This window comes from Brachyistius frenatus, unplaced genomic scaffold (genome assembly GCF_029030835.1).
Source record: "Brachyistius frenatus isolate BFR_SWC_R1_liver_20210118 unplaced genomic scaffold, ASM2903083v1 Contig_305, whole genome shotgun sequence".
NCBI classification, from domain to species: domain Eukaryota; kingdom Metazoa; phylum Chordata; class Actinopteri; family Embiotocidae; genus Brachyistius; species Brachyistius frenatus.
In genome coordinates, this window is record NW_027210904.1 from 228,233 (window position 1) to 248,484 (window position 20,252).

Sequence of the window (20,252 nt, forward strand, 5' to 3'; positions counted from 1 at the left end):
ATGTTGAAGTGTCAGAACAACAATTTCAAACCGACAGGTTCAATCTGCGAAATGAATCGCAGTGAATCATGAGGATTAACGCCTCTGCAACACTTTTCAATTTGGAGGCTGCGGATTTATCACGCATATCTGCCCTGCTGCAGTCAGCTGAGACCTAATTAACAGGAGCAGAAGGTTTTCACACAGTGTAAAGCAGTGGATGACAGGTAGTGGTGAGAATCACCATTTCTATGTCAAACTATGTGATTGCATTCTCTTCAAGCCAACTATGGAGTTAGCAGTAACGAGGAGTGCAGTGCATGAGGAAAGTTCGTTTTTGAAGCTCCTGTTCAATAACCAAACAATGGACATTATGTTGCTCTTTAATGTTTTGACGGATATTAAAGTGATACAATTATAATAACTGTAAAACATAGCAAACACATTATGCGGTGCAACCTGGACCAGTTCCACAGTGGATTGCTTGTTCAATACTCTGCCGTCATGTAAAGAATGAATGACACACATTTCAGTCCATTTGTTGCGATTGAGATTGAAAAATTTCAAAACAATTTCGGCACAATAATAATTCAAATATTGCCGTCAGAGCTTTTCGAAACCACGGTAACAGACTTTATATTGAATTAAAGCAGAAGGCTGCACTGATGTTAGAAATAGGGAGATATTTTGATTAAATATGTCTTCAAAATGTGTTCCCAGTCATATCACCCCGTCTTTATAATGATACTGGTAGGGTTCATTTGTATTGAAGAAACTGAAGACTTATTCAAAATTTAAGATGCATTACTGAACTAAATAGTTGTTGTTTTTTAAATGTTACTTGAAGCAGATCTAAACTAATGAACATGTGTGTTTTGAACAGGGTTTCTTCGAGGAAGAGGACGGGAAGGAGTACATTTACAAAGAGCCCAAACTCACCGGTCTGTCTGAAATCTCTCAGCGGCTGCTGTCTCTGTACGGGGACAAGTTTGGGTCGGAAAACGTCAAGATCATCCAGGACTCGAACAAGGTGCAGGATGAGGAGGACGAGGAGGAGAGGAAGACTACAATAAGTAGTCTTTGTATGTGGTTTTAGACTTCAAATGGCCAGTTGTTTTATCAGCTGAAGATCAGAAAGAAATAGAAATAATTTCTTTGTAATTTGCAGCCCTACTCTTGTGTTTCTTTAGAAAATATCATGTGGAGAGGTTCTTTCTCCCCCATGGAGTCATTTCTTTGATTGCTTGTATCTGGAGGCATTTGCGGTTGATGAATATCACCTAGTAAGCCAAGTCTTTAAGATTGAAAGTTTCTTTTTGAAAGAAATATTGCGAAAGCTGGAGTTGCTTTTGGATGACATTTTCATGATTCATCAGCTATTTTCAACAAGTCAGTGAAATTCAGATCAATTTTCTTTGTATTGTGCCAAATTCTGTGCACAGAAACTACACGAGCAGTTCCAACTCATAGGTCATGAGAAGATGAGAACGCTGTATTGTCTATTACAATACATCCTGATCAAAGAATTCAAAACAGGCAGCAAAGGGCAGCTATCAGAAGGCACAAATTGCCTTCTTGTACCCATTTTCCTGACAAGTGGGGCCTTAAGTCTCCTGCCAGATGATGCCAGATCATCCGTTTCAGCCTCGCCGATCTCAAGCCGCCCTCCTATTTGTATCCCGTCCTGTTTTGCACTCTCGTGCCTAATTTGTCAAAATCGCCTGCTCCGTCTCAGGTCAACCCCAAAGACCTGGACGCCAAGTTCGCCTACGTCCAGGTGACATTTGTCAAGCCGTACTTTGAGGAGAAGGAGGCGCCGGAGAAGAGGACCGACTTTGAGAAGTGCCACAACATCAACCGCTTCGTGTTCGAGACGCCGTACACGCTGTCGGGCAAAAAACACGGCGGGGTGGAGGAGCAGTGCAAGAGGAGGACTGTCCTCATAAGTACATGAAACACACACGCACACACACACACACACACACACTCAAACACTGCGGTTTTGTAGCTGGACGCAACACTTGACAGGAAAGCAAGTCTACATCATACTGCATAAAGTTGTGACATGATGAGAACGGCCCGTTGTTTCTGTTAAACATCACACCTGGTAACGTGCCAACGTTAAGCGTTCGTCCTTGTCATCACAACACTTTTCGGATTAGTGCGAAATTGTCCCTTTCAGACATTTACCGTTGCGTGCAAAACAACGATTTTTTGTTGTTGTTGTTTGTTTAGAGAGCAGACGGGCGAGGCGCTTTCCCAACGCGCGTGCCCCGTGGCGGACTAAACGGCAATAAATATTAAACATTGACATCAACAGCAGGTTGGCGCAGCCAGCGGCAGCTGGGCGCTCGCGACCCCGTTCGTGTATCTCTGGGTTGTTTCGTATAACTTGACGAGCGTCCGCCAGCAATGTTTTTCTTTCTCGTTCACTTTATTCATATAGTTCTCTCTGTCCGCACACACGAACAGAGACAACATGCTCGACATGTGTCTTCTAATTTGCAGAAACAACACGTGGTTTCGCTCGTTCTTCTCCTCCAAACAAACAGCGCTGCTGCTACTGCCAAAAAAAAAAAAAAAAAAACGTTGTCTGCCTCCACATGCGATTGTTTCCACATAGCAAACAGGATCATGTTTATTTTAGTTCCAGATAACTTGTAACTTGTTTGTTACATTTGCATGAGTTTCGCCACCCAACCAGTTTCCCCCTGCTCTCGCTCGCGTGCAGCCGCCAACACGTTCCCGTACGTGAAGAAGCGCGTGGAGGTGGTGGGCGAGAAGCACGTGGAGCTCAAGCCGGTGGACGTGGCCATCGATGAGATGAAGGCGCGGACGGCAGAGTTGACCAAGCTGTGCTCGCACCAGGAGGTGGACATGATCCAGCTGCAGCTCAAGCTGCAGGGCTGCGTCTCCGTGCAGGTGAAGGTCCCAGTCCGTCAGACACGCTGCTCAGCGGAACATTTTAAGCCATTTCTTCCGTCCCTTTTCTTTTAGAACTAATAAAATAATCCGTCTGATTCACTGACCTGCTTTCAGCTGCGGCGAGACAAATAAAACAACGTAAACAGGTGTGGGGGGGAGCAAAATAAGTACACGGTACAGCTTTGTCCTGCTAGATATACATTTATTCCAAAGTATGAACATTGATAGGTTTCAAGAATTACTCCCAGTTCGGCTTGTTTTCATCGATGTCTCCCAAAGCCCTTTTTAAAAGAGGAAAGGCTTCAGTCATCGACCAGTGACATGACCAAAAGCTATTTAAATAGTTTGCAGTTTGGTCGCCACATTTTCTCCAGCAGGCTCCTGTCAGCTCCCGGGAATACTTTAGCCGTCTCATGTAAACTTTATACTAATCTGTATGAAAGAGACCTGTGTACCACTGTGCAGGGGCTGTCAAAATGTATTTGTGTGGTAATTTGTGCACTTGTCAGCGTATCAGAATGCTTAACGAGTTGATGCATGTTTTGCTGCAGGTTAATGCAGGGCCGATGGCATACGCCAGAGCATTCCTGGATGATACCAAATCCAACCAGTCTGGCAACAAGAAAGTGAAAGAGCTCAAGGATATTTTCAGGTACACTTTATCCCTATAAAAAAAATTGAAAAAAAAGAAAAAAAAGACTTGACAAGACTGCGTGTTGTTTACAGAAACTTAGTTACTCTGAGAAATTCTTTATAATTGTCACCTTTTCCTTCATAAGGGATCTGACAGGTCGTCGGTTAAGTTTGTCTTTTCATTTCTGCTGACGTCAGGCGCTTCGTGGAGGCCTGCAGCATGGCTCTGGACATAAACGAGCGCCTCATCAAAGAGGACCAGTTTGAATACCACGAGGGCCTGAAGGGCAACTTCAAGGAAATGGTAAAGGAGCTGTCGGACATCATCCACGAACAGGTAATCTCGCTTCTCTGGGGCCGTCCCGCACGAACGCTAAAATAGCCGGGCGGCACGAGGTAGCCCGACGCCTCCTCCCACCTCGTCACACATGGACATGCACAGACACATTTCGTTCTGCTTGATGAACCGTTTACTGCAAACTTACATTTATCACACGTGTGGGTTTTTTGTGTTCCCCCTCCCTCCCCCCCTCCCAACCTTGAAAGGTATCTTGCCACGTACATACTTTAGATTTGGAGGAAGCTTGTTTTCTCTACGGGATTAAAAATTGAAATAAATAATGAATAAAAACTCTCTGCTCTACTTCTTGATCGTTAATGTTTAACATCTGTCATGAGCAGATGTGAAGTGAGTTGCAACGGGAAGCTTTTGTTAATTTAACATCCAGTAATCATCGAGAGCTAAATTTCCTCTTGAACATTTCCTGCTGGAACAATTCTCAGTGTTATATAGGAGACGACTCGCACACTGATCTGCTGCCGTCTTGTTTTTGTTGTTGTTTTTTTTGTTAAACGCCTGTCAGTAGAATAAAGCTGATTTTGTGTGTACATATTGTGATATATTGTGTAACGTGTCCTTCTGCTGCAGCACTTGAGATCACGCCGAAATCCTTTTTAAAGATGCACTTCAACCGATATTGGCTGATTTCCCTCAAAAGAACGTGTCGTGGCTGTATCTGTCACCGCGGCTCCTCGCGGTATTTTTGTGTGTGATTGTGCCTGTTGTCTTTTCATCTCCCTTCCTTCACCAAACTAACTCCTCTGACTTTTCTTTCCTCCAACGTGCTGGCATTTAGCTTTAAGGAAAAACAGGTAACGTGATCGCAAAGTGTGTTTGAAGCTTGCTGTCTCGCGGTTTTGTTTTGTTTTGATGTTTTTGACGAACATTAGATATGATTTTGCACCTTTTTACTCGTTCTTTTCCCCCAGATGTTTTACGATTAAATGCAGAGATGTTCTACATTTCAAATTAGCAAATTAAAAAAAAAAAAAAATCAATTTAGAGTGGGAGAAAAAAACAAACAAATAAAATAGAATGAAACGGCCAAATGCCGCAGTTTAATGTCAAATAAGATGCATTCAGCTAGAAAGATGTTTTCAAGGCATTCAGAGGTCACACTTGGTTTTGTCAACCATCAATTTCCTCCTTTGACAAACATGTCGGTTCACTGAGACATGAAAAAGGTCTTTACACTGTAACTATACCGGTGTTGTTCGAAGCAATGCAAATGAGACATGACCCTTAATCAAACCGGGTTTACATTGCCACTGCCGTGTTGTTGAAAATTTGCATGTCTACACACGTAAATTGTTCCATCCTGGTCGTCACTCGGTTGTTCCAAACCATAACACTGATAAAGATGTCATTTAGGATTCAGCCAGCTTTCCTCTCCGCGTCTTAATTCATTCAGCCGTGGCAAAACTTGTCAGAATTATGACACGAAACGACAAAACTTTCTATTCGGGGAGTTTCCCTGATCTGTTTAAACTTGCGGGCGATTCATTTGCACACTGCTACCGTCCCAACAGAAGTTAACAGAAGCAGCTGACGGCCCTCTGCAGTATTTAGGTGGCGAAGGAGCTTCACCTCCCACCAGGGTCCAGGGAGGAGAGGAAAGCTCTGAACGAGGTCAAAACTCCAGAATCGCCCGCGCTGTAGAGAACAGCTCATTGTGAGGCTGACGCGTTTCAGCGCGCGATCGCCGGTGTTTCCCCGAGGCAGACGGCGCGGTGGGTTCACGCCCTTCATGAGATAAAAGACAAAACTGATAAATCAACGCGACTTAGTGACAGACAAGCGCATCAGCCACTCCCGAGCTGAGTACAAGTCTAAAGTACAATGTAAAGTACATAATTCATAATAAAGACAATGGTGGTCTTCGTCGTGACCGTCCTGATGAAAGATGATCCTGAAGTTCTGATTGATTACCGGGACCGCCGAGGTCCACTTTCACGACTGTGATAAATACAAAAGAAATGTGGTTTTCTTCTAATTATATAATTGTCGTTCTTAAATACTCGACAAACTTTTTTTTTTTATGTCGGACAGCAACAAAAATAGAGCCTTTTGAAAGGTGACTGAAATCTACAGGATCTTTGAAGTGAAAGGATTTGAATATTAGTGTTTGGTGTTTTGGTAATACATTTCATGAGATGAGGATGTTTGAAAGAGTTGTGCAAACACTTTGGTATCTGCTTTTCAACCTCCTCTGTTTTGGCATCAGCTCGATTAAAAACTCCCCTCTGGGCTTTTATCATTGTAACGTTGGAAGGTGTGTGTGTGTGTGTGTGTGTGTGTGTGTGTGTGTGTGTGTGTGTGTGTGTGTGTGTGTGTGTGTGTGTGTGTGTGTGTGTGTGTGTGTGTGTGCGTGCGTGCACGTGTGTGTGTGCACGTGTGCGTGAGCGGACACTCATCCTCTGTGTTTTGCTCTGACCTCAGATCTACCAGGAGGACATGATGCGCTCACTGTTGCAGAACTCCGTCCACGTGTTTCGTGCCATCAGCGGGATGTCCACCGAGCTGGCCTGACCTCTGACCCCCCCCCCCCCCCACACACACACACACACACACCCCCACACCCATCGGCCCTCCCTTCAGTCTCGTGTATATCCTCTCGAAACTTCCCCGAAGGACCCGAAGTGGATGCGAACAGGACAGCTACGCTTGGCCAACATGTCCCCTGCTGGACGCGCAGCGGACGGTTGGACCGAAAGATCGCAGCACGGCACATGGATTATAATAGTCGCACCGCAGCAGCAGCGTTTCTGAGAATGTATCACGGCGACACCAACTAAATGTCTGCATGTCTGTTTTTGGCGTTGTGCTGAGTCATGCGAGGCTGCGATGCACCTTTTTTTTTTTTTCTTTCCGCTTTGGCAACAGACTGCAGGACTGACTGTTAGCTGCTGTACTCGAAGCAATTCCCTCCGTCCTCTTGTCCCTCTCTCTCTCTCTCTCTCTCTCTCTCTGTCTCTGTCCCTGTCTCTCTGTCTCTGCGACGTTGCCCCTGGACATCTATGCAGGACACCACACGTCCTCCAGACTCGCCTTCCACCGCCCGAGACGGCAGCGTCTCCTTCAAACAACACAGCGTTCGGTTTGTTTACGCCGTCGGGACCCGTGCCAACACCACCAACCCGACTGGATCTGTGGTAACAGGCACCCAAAACCGAAAGCGTTCGCGTCCTCCGCGACACAAAAGGGTTGTTTCATAGCAGACCGTCACACCCAGGCGAACAAACTGCGACGGACGCGCGGGGATCGGCGGCGTAATTAGTGAGCGTCCAGCCGGCGGTACCGCCCCGGTTCATTTCCCCGACCGGCCTCCTCCGGCCTGGTCCAGAGTGACGGACAAGAAAAGACAGACCTCGGGGTTGTTTCAAAGCTGTGCGTCAACGCTTGCTGGTGAGAGTGGTTTTGCGGAGCAGCTCGAATACATTGTAAAGGTTAAAAAAATAAATAAATAAAAAAGTCCTAGATTGTATTAGAAGTAACGAATAATGTAAAACCAGAAAAGAAACCTTATTATTACAAATTCTATCAGAGCTTTAAAACAATCATTGAAACGGTGTTATTTGAAATCAGGGCCCGGACGCACGGATCGCGGCGTCGTGGTCGTGTTTGCTTCAGCGCAGCGGGGCGAATGAAGAGTTCCTCTCGTCTGGGTGTAGATCCAGTGCCTTTGTGCTCTGCCTTTCTGAAACGACTCCCTTTATCTCAAGTAATAAGAAGTGCCACGTGCTGGTTCTTCACAGTATTTCACAAGTGCTACACTGAAATTAGCAGTTAGATGAATTATATATTCCATCAGATGTACAGAATTTGTCAGCGTGCTGTAAATTGAAGTCTGTATCCACGTATGTTTGTACGTACTTGTATGTATGTATTATATTTGTTACCTTTTTTTGGACTCTCGTCCGGTCCAGGATCAGTCCTCGCAGAGAGATTTTTGTTTTCGTTTTTATTGCACTATATACCGAGGTGCAGCTGCTTGTCCAACTTACTTTGTAAAAGCCTTTTTCAAATAAAACCCGGGGAAAAACTGAAAGGTCACTCAAAAGAGCTCCCTGACGCAAACGTTCCCAAAATGCCGCCGACGTTTTACGCCGAGGCCAAAACGCAAACGAGGAATTCCCGTTTCCGTGACGACCGGGGAAAACGCCGAGCGCGGGTCGTGCGACGCATTCGACGGAGCTCGGTTGAAAAACTTTAGACGAGAGCATTTTGTGATGGAGTGGTCGGGTCGGGTCGGGTCGGGTTGAGATCGGGCCTGAGAAAAAGCCCCGTCCTCAAGCGACCCGGATCTGTTTGAAACGCACAAGCCCGCTGTGAGCGCAGCGTTTTCTTGAAACAACAATGTGTACTTATTTTGCAGGGGGCGTGCCACCAATGTCATACAAGGTTCACGTAGAAATATATACATGATTGTATAATAATCGGCAGGATTATTTCCCTTTTAAAAAAAAAAAAAGTACTTACACGTTAAAAAGTGTGGAGTGCATGATCTGATATCATTTTATGGATTCAAGGCATACAAAAAAAAAATGAACGGATAACAGTAACAGGAAATGAAAAGTGTGGGATGCAGCGTTTTTTGCAGCTTAAAAAGGACTGCAATCACAGAAAAAAAAAATACACATGGAATTTCCTGTGTTTTTTTCCCCCACATGGGACACATGTATAACACACATGGGGGGGGGGGGGAACACAGGAAACACATGTGGCATAACACATGTGGCAACGTGTTCTCGGGGAAAAACAATTAGGAAAAGTTTTCACATGGATATCTACATGAGTTTCACTCATTGCACCATGGCAACGTCCCACAATACACGCTTCCCATGCGCAAAAATAAACGAGTCGCAGTTGCACAACCACGCGATCAAATTACTTCATGCAAGTGTTTTTCCTGTTAGGTGGGTGGGGGGCGGATGAAGAGACTTCAGGTCAGGATACCACCCCCCCTCTCGAGACATACACACTGAAAGCCTCGACTCCCATCTCCGTGATGTTTTCCTTTCTCTCGGTTCTCTCTCTGCGTAGCTTGTTCGAGCCATTAACAAACACATAATCGGCTTAGAGACTCGCTTAGAGCCTTGACGACTTCCTGGAGGAATGGATGGACACTTGCGGTTTATAAAGCCTCACTGAAGAGGAAACAAGCGATTGCGCCCCTCCACACACACACACACACACACACACACACACACACACACACACACACACACACACACACACACACACACACACACACACACACTCCCAGAGAGCCACGAGAGCAGCTTCCTTGTTCAAACTCCTCTGAACACATCGGCTTCGTGGGGGCTGGATGTCTGTGTTTGGTTCGTGTGGAAGACAAAAACTGGTTGAACATGCCGTCTCTTGACAGTCACGTCTCCTCCACCGCGTCCCTCCCGCTCCCGCTCCCCCGGCTCCGCCCCGCTGTTCCCGGACTGAGTGGGTAGACACCGACGCAGTCAAGGTGCTTTAGCGAACGAGTTTAGTTTCCCTTCCGTTTTCTATTTATTCCCTTCTTTTACATTATTATTATTTTTGTTTTTATCTCTCTGGGCAGCCTCCGTAACTGTTGGGAGGATATATATATATATATATTTTTTTTGTTGTTGTTGTTTTTCTCGGACTGGAGAGGAATTTACGCGTTTCCAGATGGAATAAACGCAGAGCGGCTCGAGGACAACATGACTGTCACTCTGGAGTTTTTCACCTTCCTTTACACTGCCATCATCACGGTTGTCTACTGTCAAGCAGGTAAAGCCTCTTTAATGTCCCTGGCAGCCCGCTTCTGATCATGACGACTGAAAAATCCGACCTGCTGCTGGAGTAGGTGGACCATCACGTCCTGCCATTGGCAAAGTTCAGCAGGCTGAGTCATTTGTGAATTGTGTATTTATTTTTTTCTTCCTGGTACAAAAACGGCTGGATGTGAAATAGTTTACTACCGGCCTACTAGTTTAATTGACAAGTAAACAACTATTTATTTTTCGGCTTTTTTTTTTCATTTAGGGGTTTCTTTTTTTATTATTGTTAAATTTGCAGGTTAATACCGTGATTTCATATTTGCCTAATTCATTTTAATTATTCGTATTGAATTGACCTGGCTGGCCTGTAGTTATCGTTTACCTTCTTTCTTTTTTTTTATATGCAGTCTATGTTTTATGTGCGGGCTCTTCAAACTGAGGCCGGCGGATCTTGATGGATGGATTTATTTTTTTTATTTTTTTTTAATTGTTACGGCCCGCCAGAAGATGGCTGGTACGCGCAGATATGATAAATAAGCCTACATGAATCTCTGAGCCACTTGAAAACAGTTGATTCATCGGGAGATGAGTTCCTCGTTAATGTGGTCACGGAAAACCACCTAAGCCTATTTATGTATTTTTTTCCCTTATTTTCTGTTGAGACTAGTGGCACTCCCAGTAAATCTGGTCGGAAAAGATACTTATGATTCATAACCTAAATTACTCGCGCCGCCAATCGGCTACAGTGGTTACCAAACACACTCCCAACTACAACGTAAACTGCGGCCGCCTTGACCACACTGTGGTCGCAACTTTGAGATGAAGTCATTCGTGTTGAAACACATGTCAGTGTCTGCTTTTGACTTCATATAAAAAAAAAAATAATGAAGATCAGATTTGATTCCTGAGCATGTAATATGTCTGGGCTTCAATGTGATAGAGTCTACAAACCAGCTGCAGGAGCTGTCAAAGAGGTTGCGGGTTTTACTTTGAAAATGTATTGAAATAATACAGGTCAAATTGCATCGATATGATCCTGAGATAATATCAGTATATTTCAGGGTGTCCCTGAGAAAATATCAGTATATTTCAGGGTGTCCCTGAGAAAATATCAGTATATTTCAGGGTGTCCCTGAGATAATTACATTCCTGTCAATATTCCAAAACACTGAAACATATTTCAAGAGCACACAACTGCAGAAGATTAATAAGTGTTATAGTTTTATATTTCAGCATAAATATAGTCTGCCTTCAGATATTTCATGAAAACCAAACAAATGAGCCGCCGGCTCTTCATTTTGTGAACGACCGCAGCGACTCGGTGAGATTCAAGATTCTGGATCAAACACGGCTGATTTCAGTCACGCTGGTCGTTGCTGCGTGTAACGTGTGTATGCTGCTTAACTGTATGACACCACTACGGCAACAAGTTGTAATATTGCCATTACCGATGTAGGAATGACCAAAAAAAAACCCCCAAAAAAATCACATTGTAAAAATATAAATGACAATAAATGAAATAGGCTGTACGAATGACACCGATATTGTGGCGAACACTACAATATGGCACTCTAATGGTTGTCCATTGTGATTCTGTGTGCAGAGCGTCATTCGTTCTGAAAACCTGCTCTTTTGTAACACCCCCTTCTCCCCCCCCCCCAACAGATTGCCCTTTTCCGGCACCCAGGAACCTGTCGTACAGATGGATGGACCCGTTCACTTTGAAACTGTCCTGGTTCTGGGAGAAGCCCGACAACCTGCCGCCCGGCTGCGAAATCAGTTACGAATTAAACCTGGAGAACACGGACACGCACAGAGTAGGAGAAACGGTGAGAGCTGCGGGCGCGAAACCCACACTGTCGAGTGCCGGGACGACGCACTCCAAACGGGTCCAAAGGTCAAGTGTGAAACGCAGGAAACTCTTCCTTAACGGTCGCCACGTTGGCGACGAAGAGGAAGTGGCACAGAAGTGTTCACGTTCCGCCTCTGCCGCTGGACAGAAGCCATCAGTGTGTTGTTTTGTGTGCGTGCGTGTTAGACGGAGGTCATGTAATCGAGTTGAATTCCGGGTTAAACAATTAAAGCCGCGGATATTTATTTCACAATTAACTTGAAACTGCAGTCAAGCACGAGACTGTGCTGCCGTGTTGCTCGTGCCGCAGACTTAAAAAAAAAAAAAAAAAAAAAAAAAAAGGCAGCCTGTTATTTCTGCTGGACGGCAAACGAGAGAAATGACAATAAAAGCTCAGAACTCTTCAGTCATCCGAGGTTTCTGTTTCTGTCGTAAATAAGCGCATTGTTTACGACAAGAAAGATGAAGGTCCACTCCGGTCGATTTTTTTCGACTGAAAATTTCAGTCGCACATTTCTAACTCTTAATGTGTAACCGTAGTATTCATTAAACACTTTGTTGTTGTTGTTGTTTTTTGTTTCCTCCTCCTCCCAACAAAAGTTGCGCACAGAATCGAGACATTTCATCAACAACTGTCTCACGGAAGAAATGGGTTCTGGTCAGTGGGAGTTCAACATTCAGGTCGTCAGCAGCGGGTCGTGTCACGGCTGGAATTCGAGCAGACGTGAGAACAAAATCATCAATACGCCACGAGGTAAGAGCAGCAAAACTGAGACGACGACAATACAGGAACTAAAGTCGTGTCCTGTGTTTCCAGCACGTGCGTGTATGTAACAACCTTTTGTTGTTGTTGTTGTTGTTGTTGTGCACAGCTGAAGTGGTGAAGGACTTCCAGTGCCTCCTGAAGTCCAATGAAACGAACTGTTCCTGGATCCCAGTCGACCCGTCTCTCAACTGGACGCTCTCCTACAGGTGAGCGTCAGCTCGACCGCAACAGGAGTACAGCCTCCGCCGCTTCCCGACGCGCCGTCACCGAAGCCTCGCGTCGCCCTCCTCGCCAAGCCGACGGCAAGAAGTAATAAATCGGCGTGCCGGCGTCTTGTCGGGAGCCGGTTTCGATTTGGTGCCATTATAGTGACGCGCGTGACTAGTTTCTCCCGTGTACCTGTTAACATTTAACAGTAAGAGGTATTTGCAGGCGTCTCGGGAGCGCGGCGTCCCTCGCCCGAGGACACTTTTGGCACGCGGGCAGCGGGAGCCGAGGTTCGAAACCGCTCAATTCTGTGGGCGACCCGCGCGAAAGTGCTTTGTTGTAGTAAACCTGCCACGCGGTTATAATCGACCCCCCCCTCCCGCTCCCCCCCGTAAGTCATCTTCAGAGTCATTTGCGCAGAATATTATCCGACATATTCCGCTCGATGTCATTCGCAAGAATACCGAGATTCCCGCGTCAAAGTTCCCTTCAGAGCATCGGCAGCGCTCGGTGGAAACCCACTTGTAGCTTCACCCGGGGCTTGCGAGGTCGCGGTATCATACTCGGTGGGGACCGGGTGATTTACAGGAACCGCGGCGCTCACTTCCTCATCTCGTCTCTCGCAGGAGCTGTGGAACCACCGCGGAGGACATAAGAAGCACAAAAGAGTGCGATCGGCCTTACAGAAGCGGGAAGAGGTGCGGTTGCTTCCTGAAAGTCGACGCCATCGCCAAAGACATCTGTGTGTGCGTGAAGACTGAAGCTGGACTGAACACCTTCAAACCGAAACTGGGTCGGTACTCCCTTGGAATGTGTTGTTGTTGTCGGTGTCATAACAAGTTGTGCGAAGAAATGTGGGACGTTTACTGTCGTAACCAAAAGCCGATCTCGTTGAGTCGGGCCCGCCGCCGCCGCGCGCAACAGAAAAGTAAAGGATGTTTTGTGCGCGTTCCCTCCTCCGCAGTGATACCGCCGCCGAAGCTGAGCATCAAAGAAAGCGGAGACAACCTCAACCTGACGTGGACAACTCCAGACGTCGGAAAGTACTGCACTTGGAAGTACATGGTCTGCTACAAGAAGTGCAACGAGGACAAAGTAAGTTGCCCAACGCGCCCGTGTAATTTGAAGCCCTCCCTCCCCAGTCGAGGGCGTTCGCGAAATCGGCAAACGCGGTCTCGGGAAAACAGAAAAAGAGACCCGAACGGCCTTCGTCGTCGTCCGTTCAAAACGGGCAGCGAGTTAGGGAGGCCGGGCGGGCTACAACCGAGTCGGGACGTCCCGCCTCGTTTTTTTTGTTGTTGTTGTTGTTTTTTTAAGCGAATGCGTTTATTTCCTTTTCGCCACGAACGCTGCGACGTCAGGTGACGTCAAACCCGCTTCTCATAAACCTCCTACTTTTTTTTTAGTGGGACGTTCCCAGTCTGAAAGGCGTTCAGGTGGATTTAACCGCTCGTGAGTTTTGCAATTTTCCCCACTTCCCGCTTGCTGATGAACGCAGCATCCGTTGCGAATCCCGCCAATAGGGTTTCATTTATTTATTTTTTTACAAATGTTAAGTCTTGTACACACCATGCAATCATTTGAGTAGAATTTGTCATGATTTTGCATAATTGTTATGATTTTGCATACTTATGATTTTGCATAATCGTTAGAATCGTATCTAGTCAGGCATATAAAAACTGCTGGATGAAACCAACACGGAGGTCATCAATAGTCCCGTTAATATTTCCGCTCTTTTAATGACGCCCCGCTTCTTCTTCTTCTTCTTCTTCTTCTTCTTCTTCTGGGGTTCGAAGGGACGAGTGGAGAGTTACCGCCACCCGGTGTTCAACCGGCGGCATTACCACGAGCATCTTTTAAAATAAACATTTAAGGTCGAGCCGCATAGTCAAACATCGCAGCGGGCGAGCGTCTCTTCTTCTTCTTCTTCGCGATGCGTGTTGTTAAAGCGCGACCTGGCTTTCACTAAAATAGCGGCGTAAAATGGAACAGAAAAAGCACAATCGGAGCGCAGTCGCTCGCCGCCGGAGGATCGACCGTCAACCGAGCCGCCGTGACGCCCCCGCGCCGGCAAAAAAAAGCTCAACGCCGCGGTGTCGTGTGCTTGCCGTTTTCCAGGTTTGCCAGACCTTCCAGCCGATAATGGACACCGAAGAACACGGGCCGATGCGGGTCCCCTACGACAGGAGCTGCCTCTACGAGTTCCAGTTCAACACCACGAGCGGTGAAAACTGCGTCCCGGTCTTCAGCAACGGCGGCGCAAACGCAACTTACGGTAAACCGTGCGCCCGACTTCACTGAACCGGGCTGCGAGTCGGTCGGCTCGACGACGTGTCGAGTCAGCGTCTTTGTCGGATGATCCCCGCGCTGCTGTTTATTCTGTTGTTCTTTTATCGGGTACTTTTCACATTATTTTTTTGTTTTTGTTTTTGTTTTTGTTTTTTAAAGTGTGGTTTGTCCTGAATGAAAAGATGATTTTTTTTTATTTTTTATAACACCTTTACATGTTTGATCCTGATGCAAATATTTCTTGAAGTGTGCGGGGAAATTGGGAGCGAATGCAAATCTGAATGTAAACTCAACAGTTAGCCAGGTGCCTTCGGTTGTTTTGCATCGCGTCAGACGGCACATTTGAATGATCTTTTTTTTTTTTTTTTTTTTTAAGCTCGTTCGCCTGCGTGGTGATAAACTGCAACAGAAGACATTAGACCCGCGTGTTTGCAGAGTAGGTTGTTGTTGTTGTTGGTTTTATCTTTACAAGATTCATATTTATTTCTTGAACCCTGGATGCCACCAGTTGCAAACAAATGTGGTTTCCGCTTTACGTACAGTATTCTCTGCTTGCAAATGCTTCTGGTACCAGAGGCGCCATGTCGGCACACACACTTTGTTTAAGGCAGCTGTGTGCGCCGTGTGGAAGCTTTGGAGCGCTCTGTTGGTCAAATCGTATATGACACCGTAGCAGACGGCACTGAACGCCGCTGATAAGACTGATATTAATGCGACATTTACGTCAGCGCAGACGCGTACACTTAAAAAAGAAGGAGCTCTACCCAATAATTACAAATAATTCTAGAAAGCCTTTGCACAATCACAACACAATCACGCGCTGCAAACGGATTTCAACGTTTCTGCGCTTCCTCGTGCGCTTCGACAATTTCCCCGTCGGCCGAATTGGACCGGAGCGAGCGGGGTGATTCTGCAGGATGTAAAATCAATAATAATAATTTTTTTTTAAAAAGCGTCTGTTGTTCTCCGCAGGTTCTAACAAGCTTCACGACGGGACGCTGACCGTGGTCTCCATCGTCATCCCCGTCATTCTGTCCGTCTGCGTCATTCTGTCCTGCTACTGCTTCAGGAGGTACGTGTCGGGCCGAGCTCCGTCCACCGGGCGGAAAAAGCCGGGCGACGTGTGTGTGTGTGTGTGTGTGTGTGTGTTAGAGTAAAATCTTGTGACATGTGTAAAGATGTTGACACATTGGTGGAGAAAAAAACAACAACACACGCCCGTTGCAAAATTTTAAGTGGAAACGCTCGTTACCGCTCTCTGTCGCTGGACGGCCACTCGGGGCTAATTCATCAGGAACATTTACAGAGTTTGACTGAACATGTGTTTTTGCATCCGTTCGTAGGCACAGGGCCATTATTTGTCCCAACATACCGGACCCTTCTGCGATATTCAAGGAAATGATGGTGAACGGAAACAAAGAACACAAGGTAGATTTGAAGGAAAACCTGCGATCATCTTCTTGCTCCTTTCGTCCGCTCTCCCCGTTTCCGCACTTATTACGCTGTTCTGTTTTTTTTTTTTTTCTTTTCAGATGGCAACGGGGAGTCTCTACACGCCGGTATCGGAACCCGTGGAACCCTGCAAAATCACCCTGCTGACAGAAAACGGTGTCCTCCAGCAGAACACCTGACGTGACACGCGCACCCTGACGTGACACGCCGTCGCGGCCGCGGGACGGCCACTCGGGGCAAATTCATCAGGAACATTTACAGAGTTTGACTGAACAACGGGCTGAAAACGATTGGCTTCACCAAGTCCCCTCCGGCTGAAGGTTCAGTCGCGCGAGAACTTCAACATCTCGATGTTGTCGAAAGCCTGCTTAAGATGTTACTCTTGATGCACACGGACACGGGGAGCGAGTACACTGAATCACAGGAGGTACTTTCAAATGGAACGGCCCAGCGTCGGGCCCGGAAATGCCAACCGGGCAAGAAAACACGCCGCTCGTGTCCTCCTGGATGACGAGGACGAGGGCGGGATGTGTGTTTTCTTTGACTGGACACACCTGGAAACTGTCCTGACCTGATGCAGGAGGTGGAAACTGTTCCAGCTGATGCAGGGGCTGGAAACTCTTTAACCCGATGCAGGACCTGGTCTATCCCTCAATATCTGCTGTAGGACGAAAGAAAAAAAAAGAGACTTTATTGGGAGTTTATTGGACAAGCGAAAGCCAGTCAGGCTGCAGCTGGACACGAGGCAGGGAGCAATAACCTGAAGTGTTGAGAGAGCAAATGTTTCACAACGCTGAAGGTGATCCAAAGACTGCACAGGAAGTCAAGAGCTGTTGTTGACCTTTACACCCCTTTTTTTGTCCGTTTGGATCGGACATCTTCGACGAACGGAGTCAGAGGGACGCTGCGCTCAACTCGCAGCTGGGACTTCTTTTCTGTGGGGAAACTCTGAATATTTAATCTTGGAACTAAATTTAACAACACCCTTTTATCAGTGCATGTCGAAGGGAATTATACCGAATCTGGACATTTGGGGAACCTGCATGAACTTCGGACATTCTCGACTTCAGCGTCGACGCAACAATGCCTCGTATATTTTGGATGAAAATAAGTCTTTTCTTACAGTGCATATTTAAATCCGTTTAATCCTTGTTAAGAAGAATCCTTTTCAACCTTTGTACACCTTCTAGGGAAAGAGATCAGTGATGGGAATTGTGGAAACATCTGCACATCTATTAAACTGATGACAAACGTAAGCGTCAGTCTGTTGATATTGTGTACGCTCCGTTTCCTTTTATCATTTACCCACACGCCCGAATCCAACATGGTGCAACACTGGTGGCGATAACGCTCTTCCTTCCTTAGAGTGAGGTAGGCTGTTTTTAATCTTCTGCTTTGCTGGATTTACTTGTATTATCTCTTTACAGCTATCCAGGAAAGTAAGAAAGAGAAAACGTGTGTGTGTGTGTGTGTGTGTGTGTGTGTGTGTGTGTGTGTGTGTGCGCGTGGTAACGTTGTTCTTCACTGCCGTCTCGTCAGTCGTTATTGCCCATTTCATCAATGGAAATAATGCACCCGTCTCAGCTTGTAGATGTTAGTCATGCTGCCAGTGGGCATAACGAGGCTTGGGCACGTTACTGTTATGAATATAAATCTCAACTTAAAACCTCACAAAAGAGTGTCATGAGTTCCACTATGAAGGATCTTAGAGAAGAATAACTTACTTTAAAAACATTAGACAAATGTTTTGTGGCAACACTCTTAATATGTTTCTTTTAAAAAGAAATCGCTACGGAGATGGTTTTAAAAATGTTTGAGCGTAATGTTCTGACAACATTATGAAAAACAACACACACAAAAAATGTTGGCACACAATATTTTTTATTGTAGAATGTTTGAGAATATTAAGAAGAACAGGAGTTAGTTATGGAGTTCCACAAGGCTCAGCGTTGGGCCCGATACTTTTTACTTTATACCTGCTTCCATTAGGAGATGTCATCAGGAAGCACTGCATAAACTTCCATTGTTATGCACATGACACTCAGCTATATCTTTCTATAAAACCAGATGACACTAATCAGTTCGTAAAACTTGAAGCCTGTCTGAAAGACATAAAGGCCTGGATGACCAAAAACTTCCTGCTTCTAAATTCAGACAAAACGGAAGTTCTTGTACTTGGTCCGAAACACATCAGAAACTCTTTCTGTAATCACTTAGTTACTCTAGATGACGTTCTCTTGGCCTCCAGCAAAACTGTGAGGAACCTTGGAGTCATATTTGATGAGGATTTGTCCTTTAGCCACCATATAAAGCAAATCTCCAGAACTGCCTTCTTTCATCTACGTAATATTAATAAAATCAGGAAAATCCTTCCTCAGCGTGATGCAGAAAAACTCATTCATGCGTTTGTTACTTCTCGGCTAGATTATTGTAATTCCTTGCTGTTAGGATGTCCACATTACTCATTAAAAACCTTGCAGCTGATCCAAAATGCTGCAGCAAGAGTACTGATGGGATTTAGCAAGAGAGATCATATTTCTCCAGTTTTAGCTTCTCTTCACTGGCTTCCTGTGAAATCAAGAATAGAATTTAAAATTATCTTGATGACTTACAAAGCCCTACATGACCAGGCTCCATCATATCTTAGAGATCTTATAGAACCATATAATCCTAGCAGAGCACTTTGCTCTCAGTACGCTGGTCTACTTGTGGTTCCTAGAGTTTCCAGAAGTAGAATGGGAGGCAGAGCCTTCAGTTTTCAGGCTCCTCTCGTGGAACCAACCAGCTCCCAGTTTGTGTTGGAGGGGCAGAAACCCTCTCTAGCTTTAAGATTAGACTCAAAACTTTCCTTTTTGATAAAGCCCATAGTTAGGGCTGGCTCGGGTGGACCTGAACCAACCCTTAGTTATGCTGTTATAGGCCGAGGCTGCTGGAGGACCTCGTTACACGCTGAGCTTCTTTTCTTTCCTCCTACTCTTTAACTGACTCATACCTCACCATCCTTTATATAAATAAAGTTGAATTGAATTGAACATTCTCTGAACAACAATCGAAAACTTTATCACTGAATACCGGCCTTTGTCTTAAAACAATGAGTCATCTGCCCAACTGAGCAATGCAACAGGTTTGACTTCTTGTAATCGATTAAGTCGCCACTCCTCATCCTGTTCCATTCAGAAGCTGACGTGAGGAGTCAGCCGTGGAATCTTATCGTCTTTGATATTGTAAAACGTCCTCTGTTGCATCACGTTTCGTTGAGCTGACGCTTTTATGCATAGCGACTTACAATAAGTGCATTTCAACCACGAGGGTACAAAACCCAGAACGACAGGACAGCTACTGGTAACCAGTGAAGGGAGGAGGAGGAGGAGGAGGAGGAGTAGTGTGAGTGAACTTAGGGAGGTTGAAGACCAGTCGAGCTGCTGCGTTCTGGATGAGCTGCAGAGGACGGGTGGCACTAACAGGTAAGTTAGCTGCATGGCAACAAAAAGAAGCATTTACCTTGAGTGTTTCCTTCAACTTATTTGGATGGATGGCGCCTCCTAATTCCAGATAAACATGTCGATAAACACTTTTGCACAAAAACGAGGAGTTTGTCCGCCCGTCCCCCCACCACCTGCACTGTTGGACAGGAAGAACAATTGCTTGTATTTTAAGACAGATGTGTTAAACCAAAATCAACCTCGTGCGAATCTTAAAACTGTGAAGTTTCTACAATACTCGCGCCAAAAGACTTTAAAGTGTCTGAGTATTGTACAGTATTTATCTAATGCGACTTTTTTAAAATACCACAGCAGTTGTAATGTCTACATACTGTCCTCGTTAACTCGCATGTCTGTACCACCGTGCTCGTTCTCCAACCAGCCGCGTCAGCACAAGCGTGTCCGTTTGAAAAAAAAAAAAAAAAAAAAGGAAGCGCGCCGCCCATTTCCAGCCTCCCAGCAGTTTTCTTTTTTTTTTACACATTTCTCCAAAGAAATTGGAAGCGAAACTCCGCTTTGAAACACTGACGGACTTTTCTTATCGTGTCCTTTTTTTTTTTTTTTTTTT

General features: G+C 45.6%; 2 protein-coding genes across 5 annotated transcripts in view; both read left to right on the forward strand.

Moving 5' to 3' along the window:
- The window catches only part of dock11 (dedicator of cytokinesis 11), a 58,056-nt gene extending 51,099 nt beyond the window's left edge, over positions 1 to 6,957 (forward strand). For 2 of the 4 annotated variants that reach the window (XM_069722787.1, XM_069722788.1), the window contains 6 exons: positions 863 to 1,009; positions 1,715 to 1,925; positions 2,711 to 2,901; positions 3,456 to 3,556; positions 3,736 to 3,874; positions 6,317 to 6,957. In XM_069722787.1, the coding sequence (XP_069578888.1) occupies positions 863 to 1,009; positions 1,715 to 1,925; positions 2,711 to 2,901; positions 3,456 to 3,556; positions 3,736 to 3,874; positions 6,317 to 6,406 (879 nt within the window). In that variant the 3' untranslated portion in view covers positions 6,407 to 6,957. Of the gene's footprint in view, positions 1 to 862; positions 1,010 to 1,714; positions 1,926 to 2,710; positions 2,902 to 3,455; positions 3,557 to 3,735; positions 4,690 to 6,316 lie in introns of all 4 variants that reach the window. The other 2 variants (XM_069722789.1, XR_011312131.1) reach the window with 2 other exon arrangements.
- A 2,177-nt stretch (positions 6,958 to 9,134) lies between these two features.
- On the forward strand, positions 9,135 to 17,457 carry LOC138635366 (interleukin-13 receptor subunit alpha-1-like). The gene is made up of 10 exons (XM_069722792.1): positions 9,135 to 9,646; positions 11,302 to 11,465; positions 12,089 to 12,242; positions 12,361 to 12,460; positions 13,088 to 13,254; positions 13,426 to 13,556; positions 14,580 to 14,736; positions 15,723 to 15,822; positions 16,094 to 16,178; positions 16,283 to 17,457. Exons 1-10 carry the CDS (start codon positions 9,577 to 9,579, stop codon positions 16,379 to 16,381), a joined length of 1,227 nt encoding a protein of 408 aa, XP_069578893.1. The 5' UTR covers positions 9,135 to 9,576; the 3' UTR covers positions 16,382 to 17,457.
- The last annotated feature ends 2,795 nt before the right edge of the window (positions 17,458 to 20,252 follow it).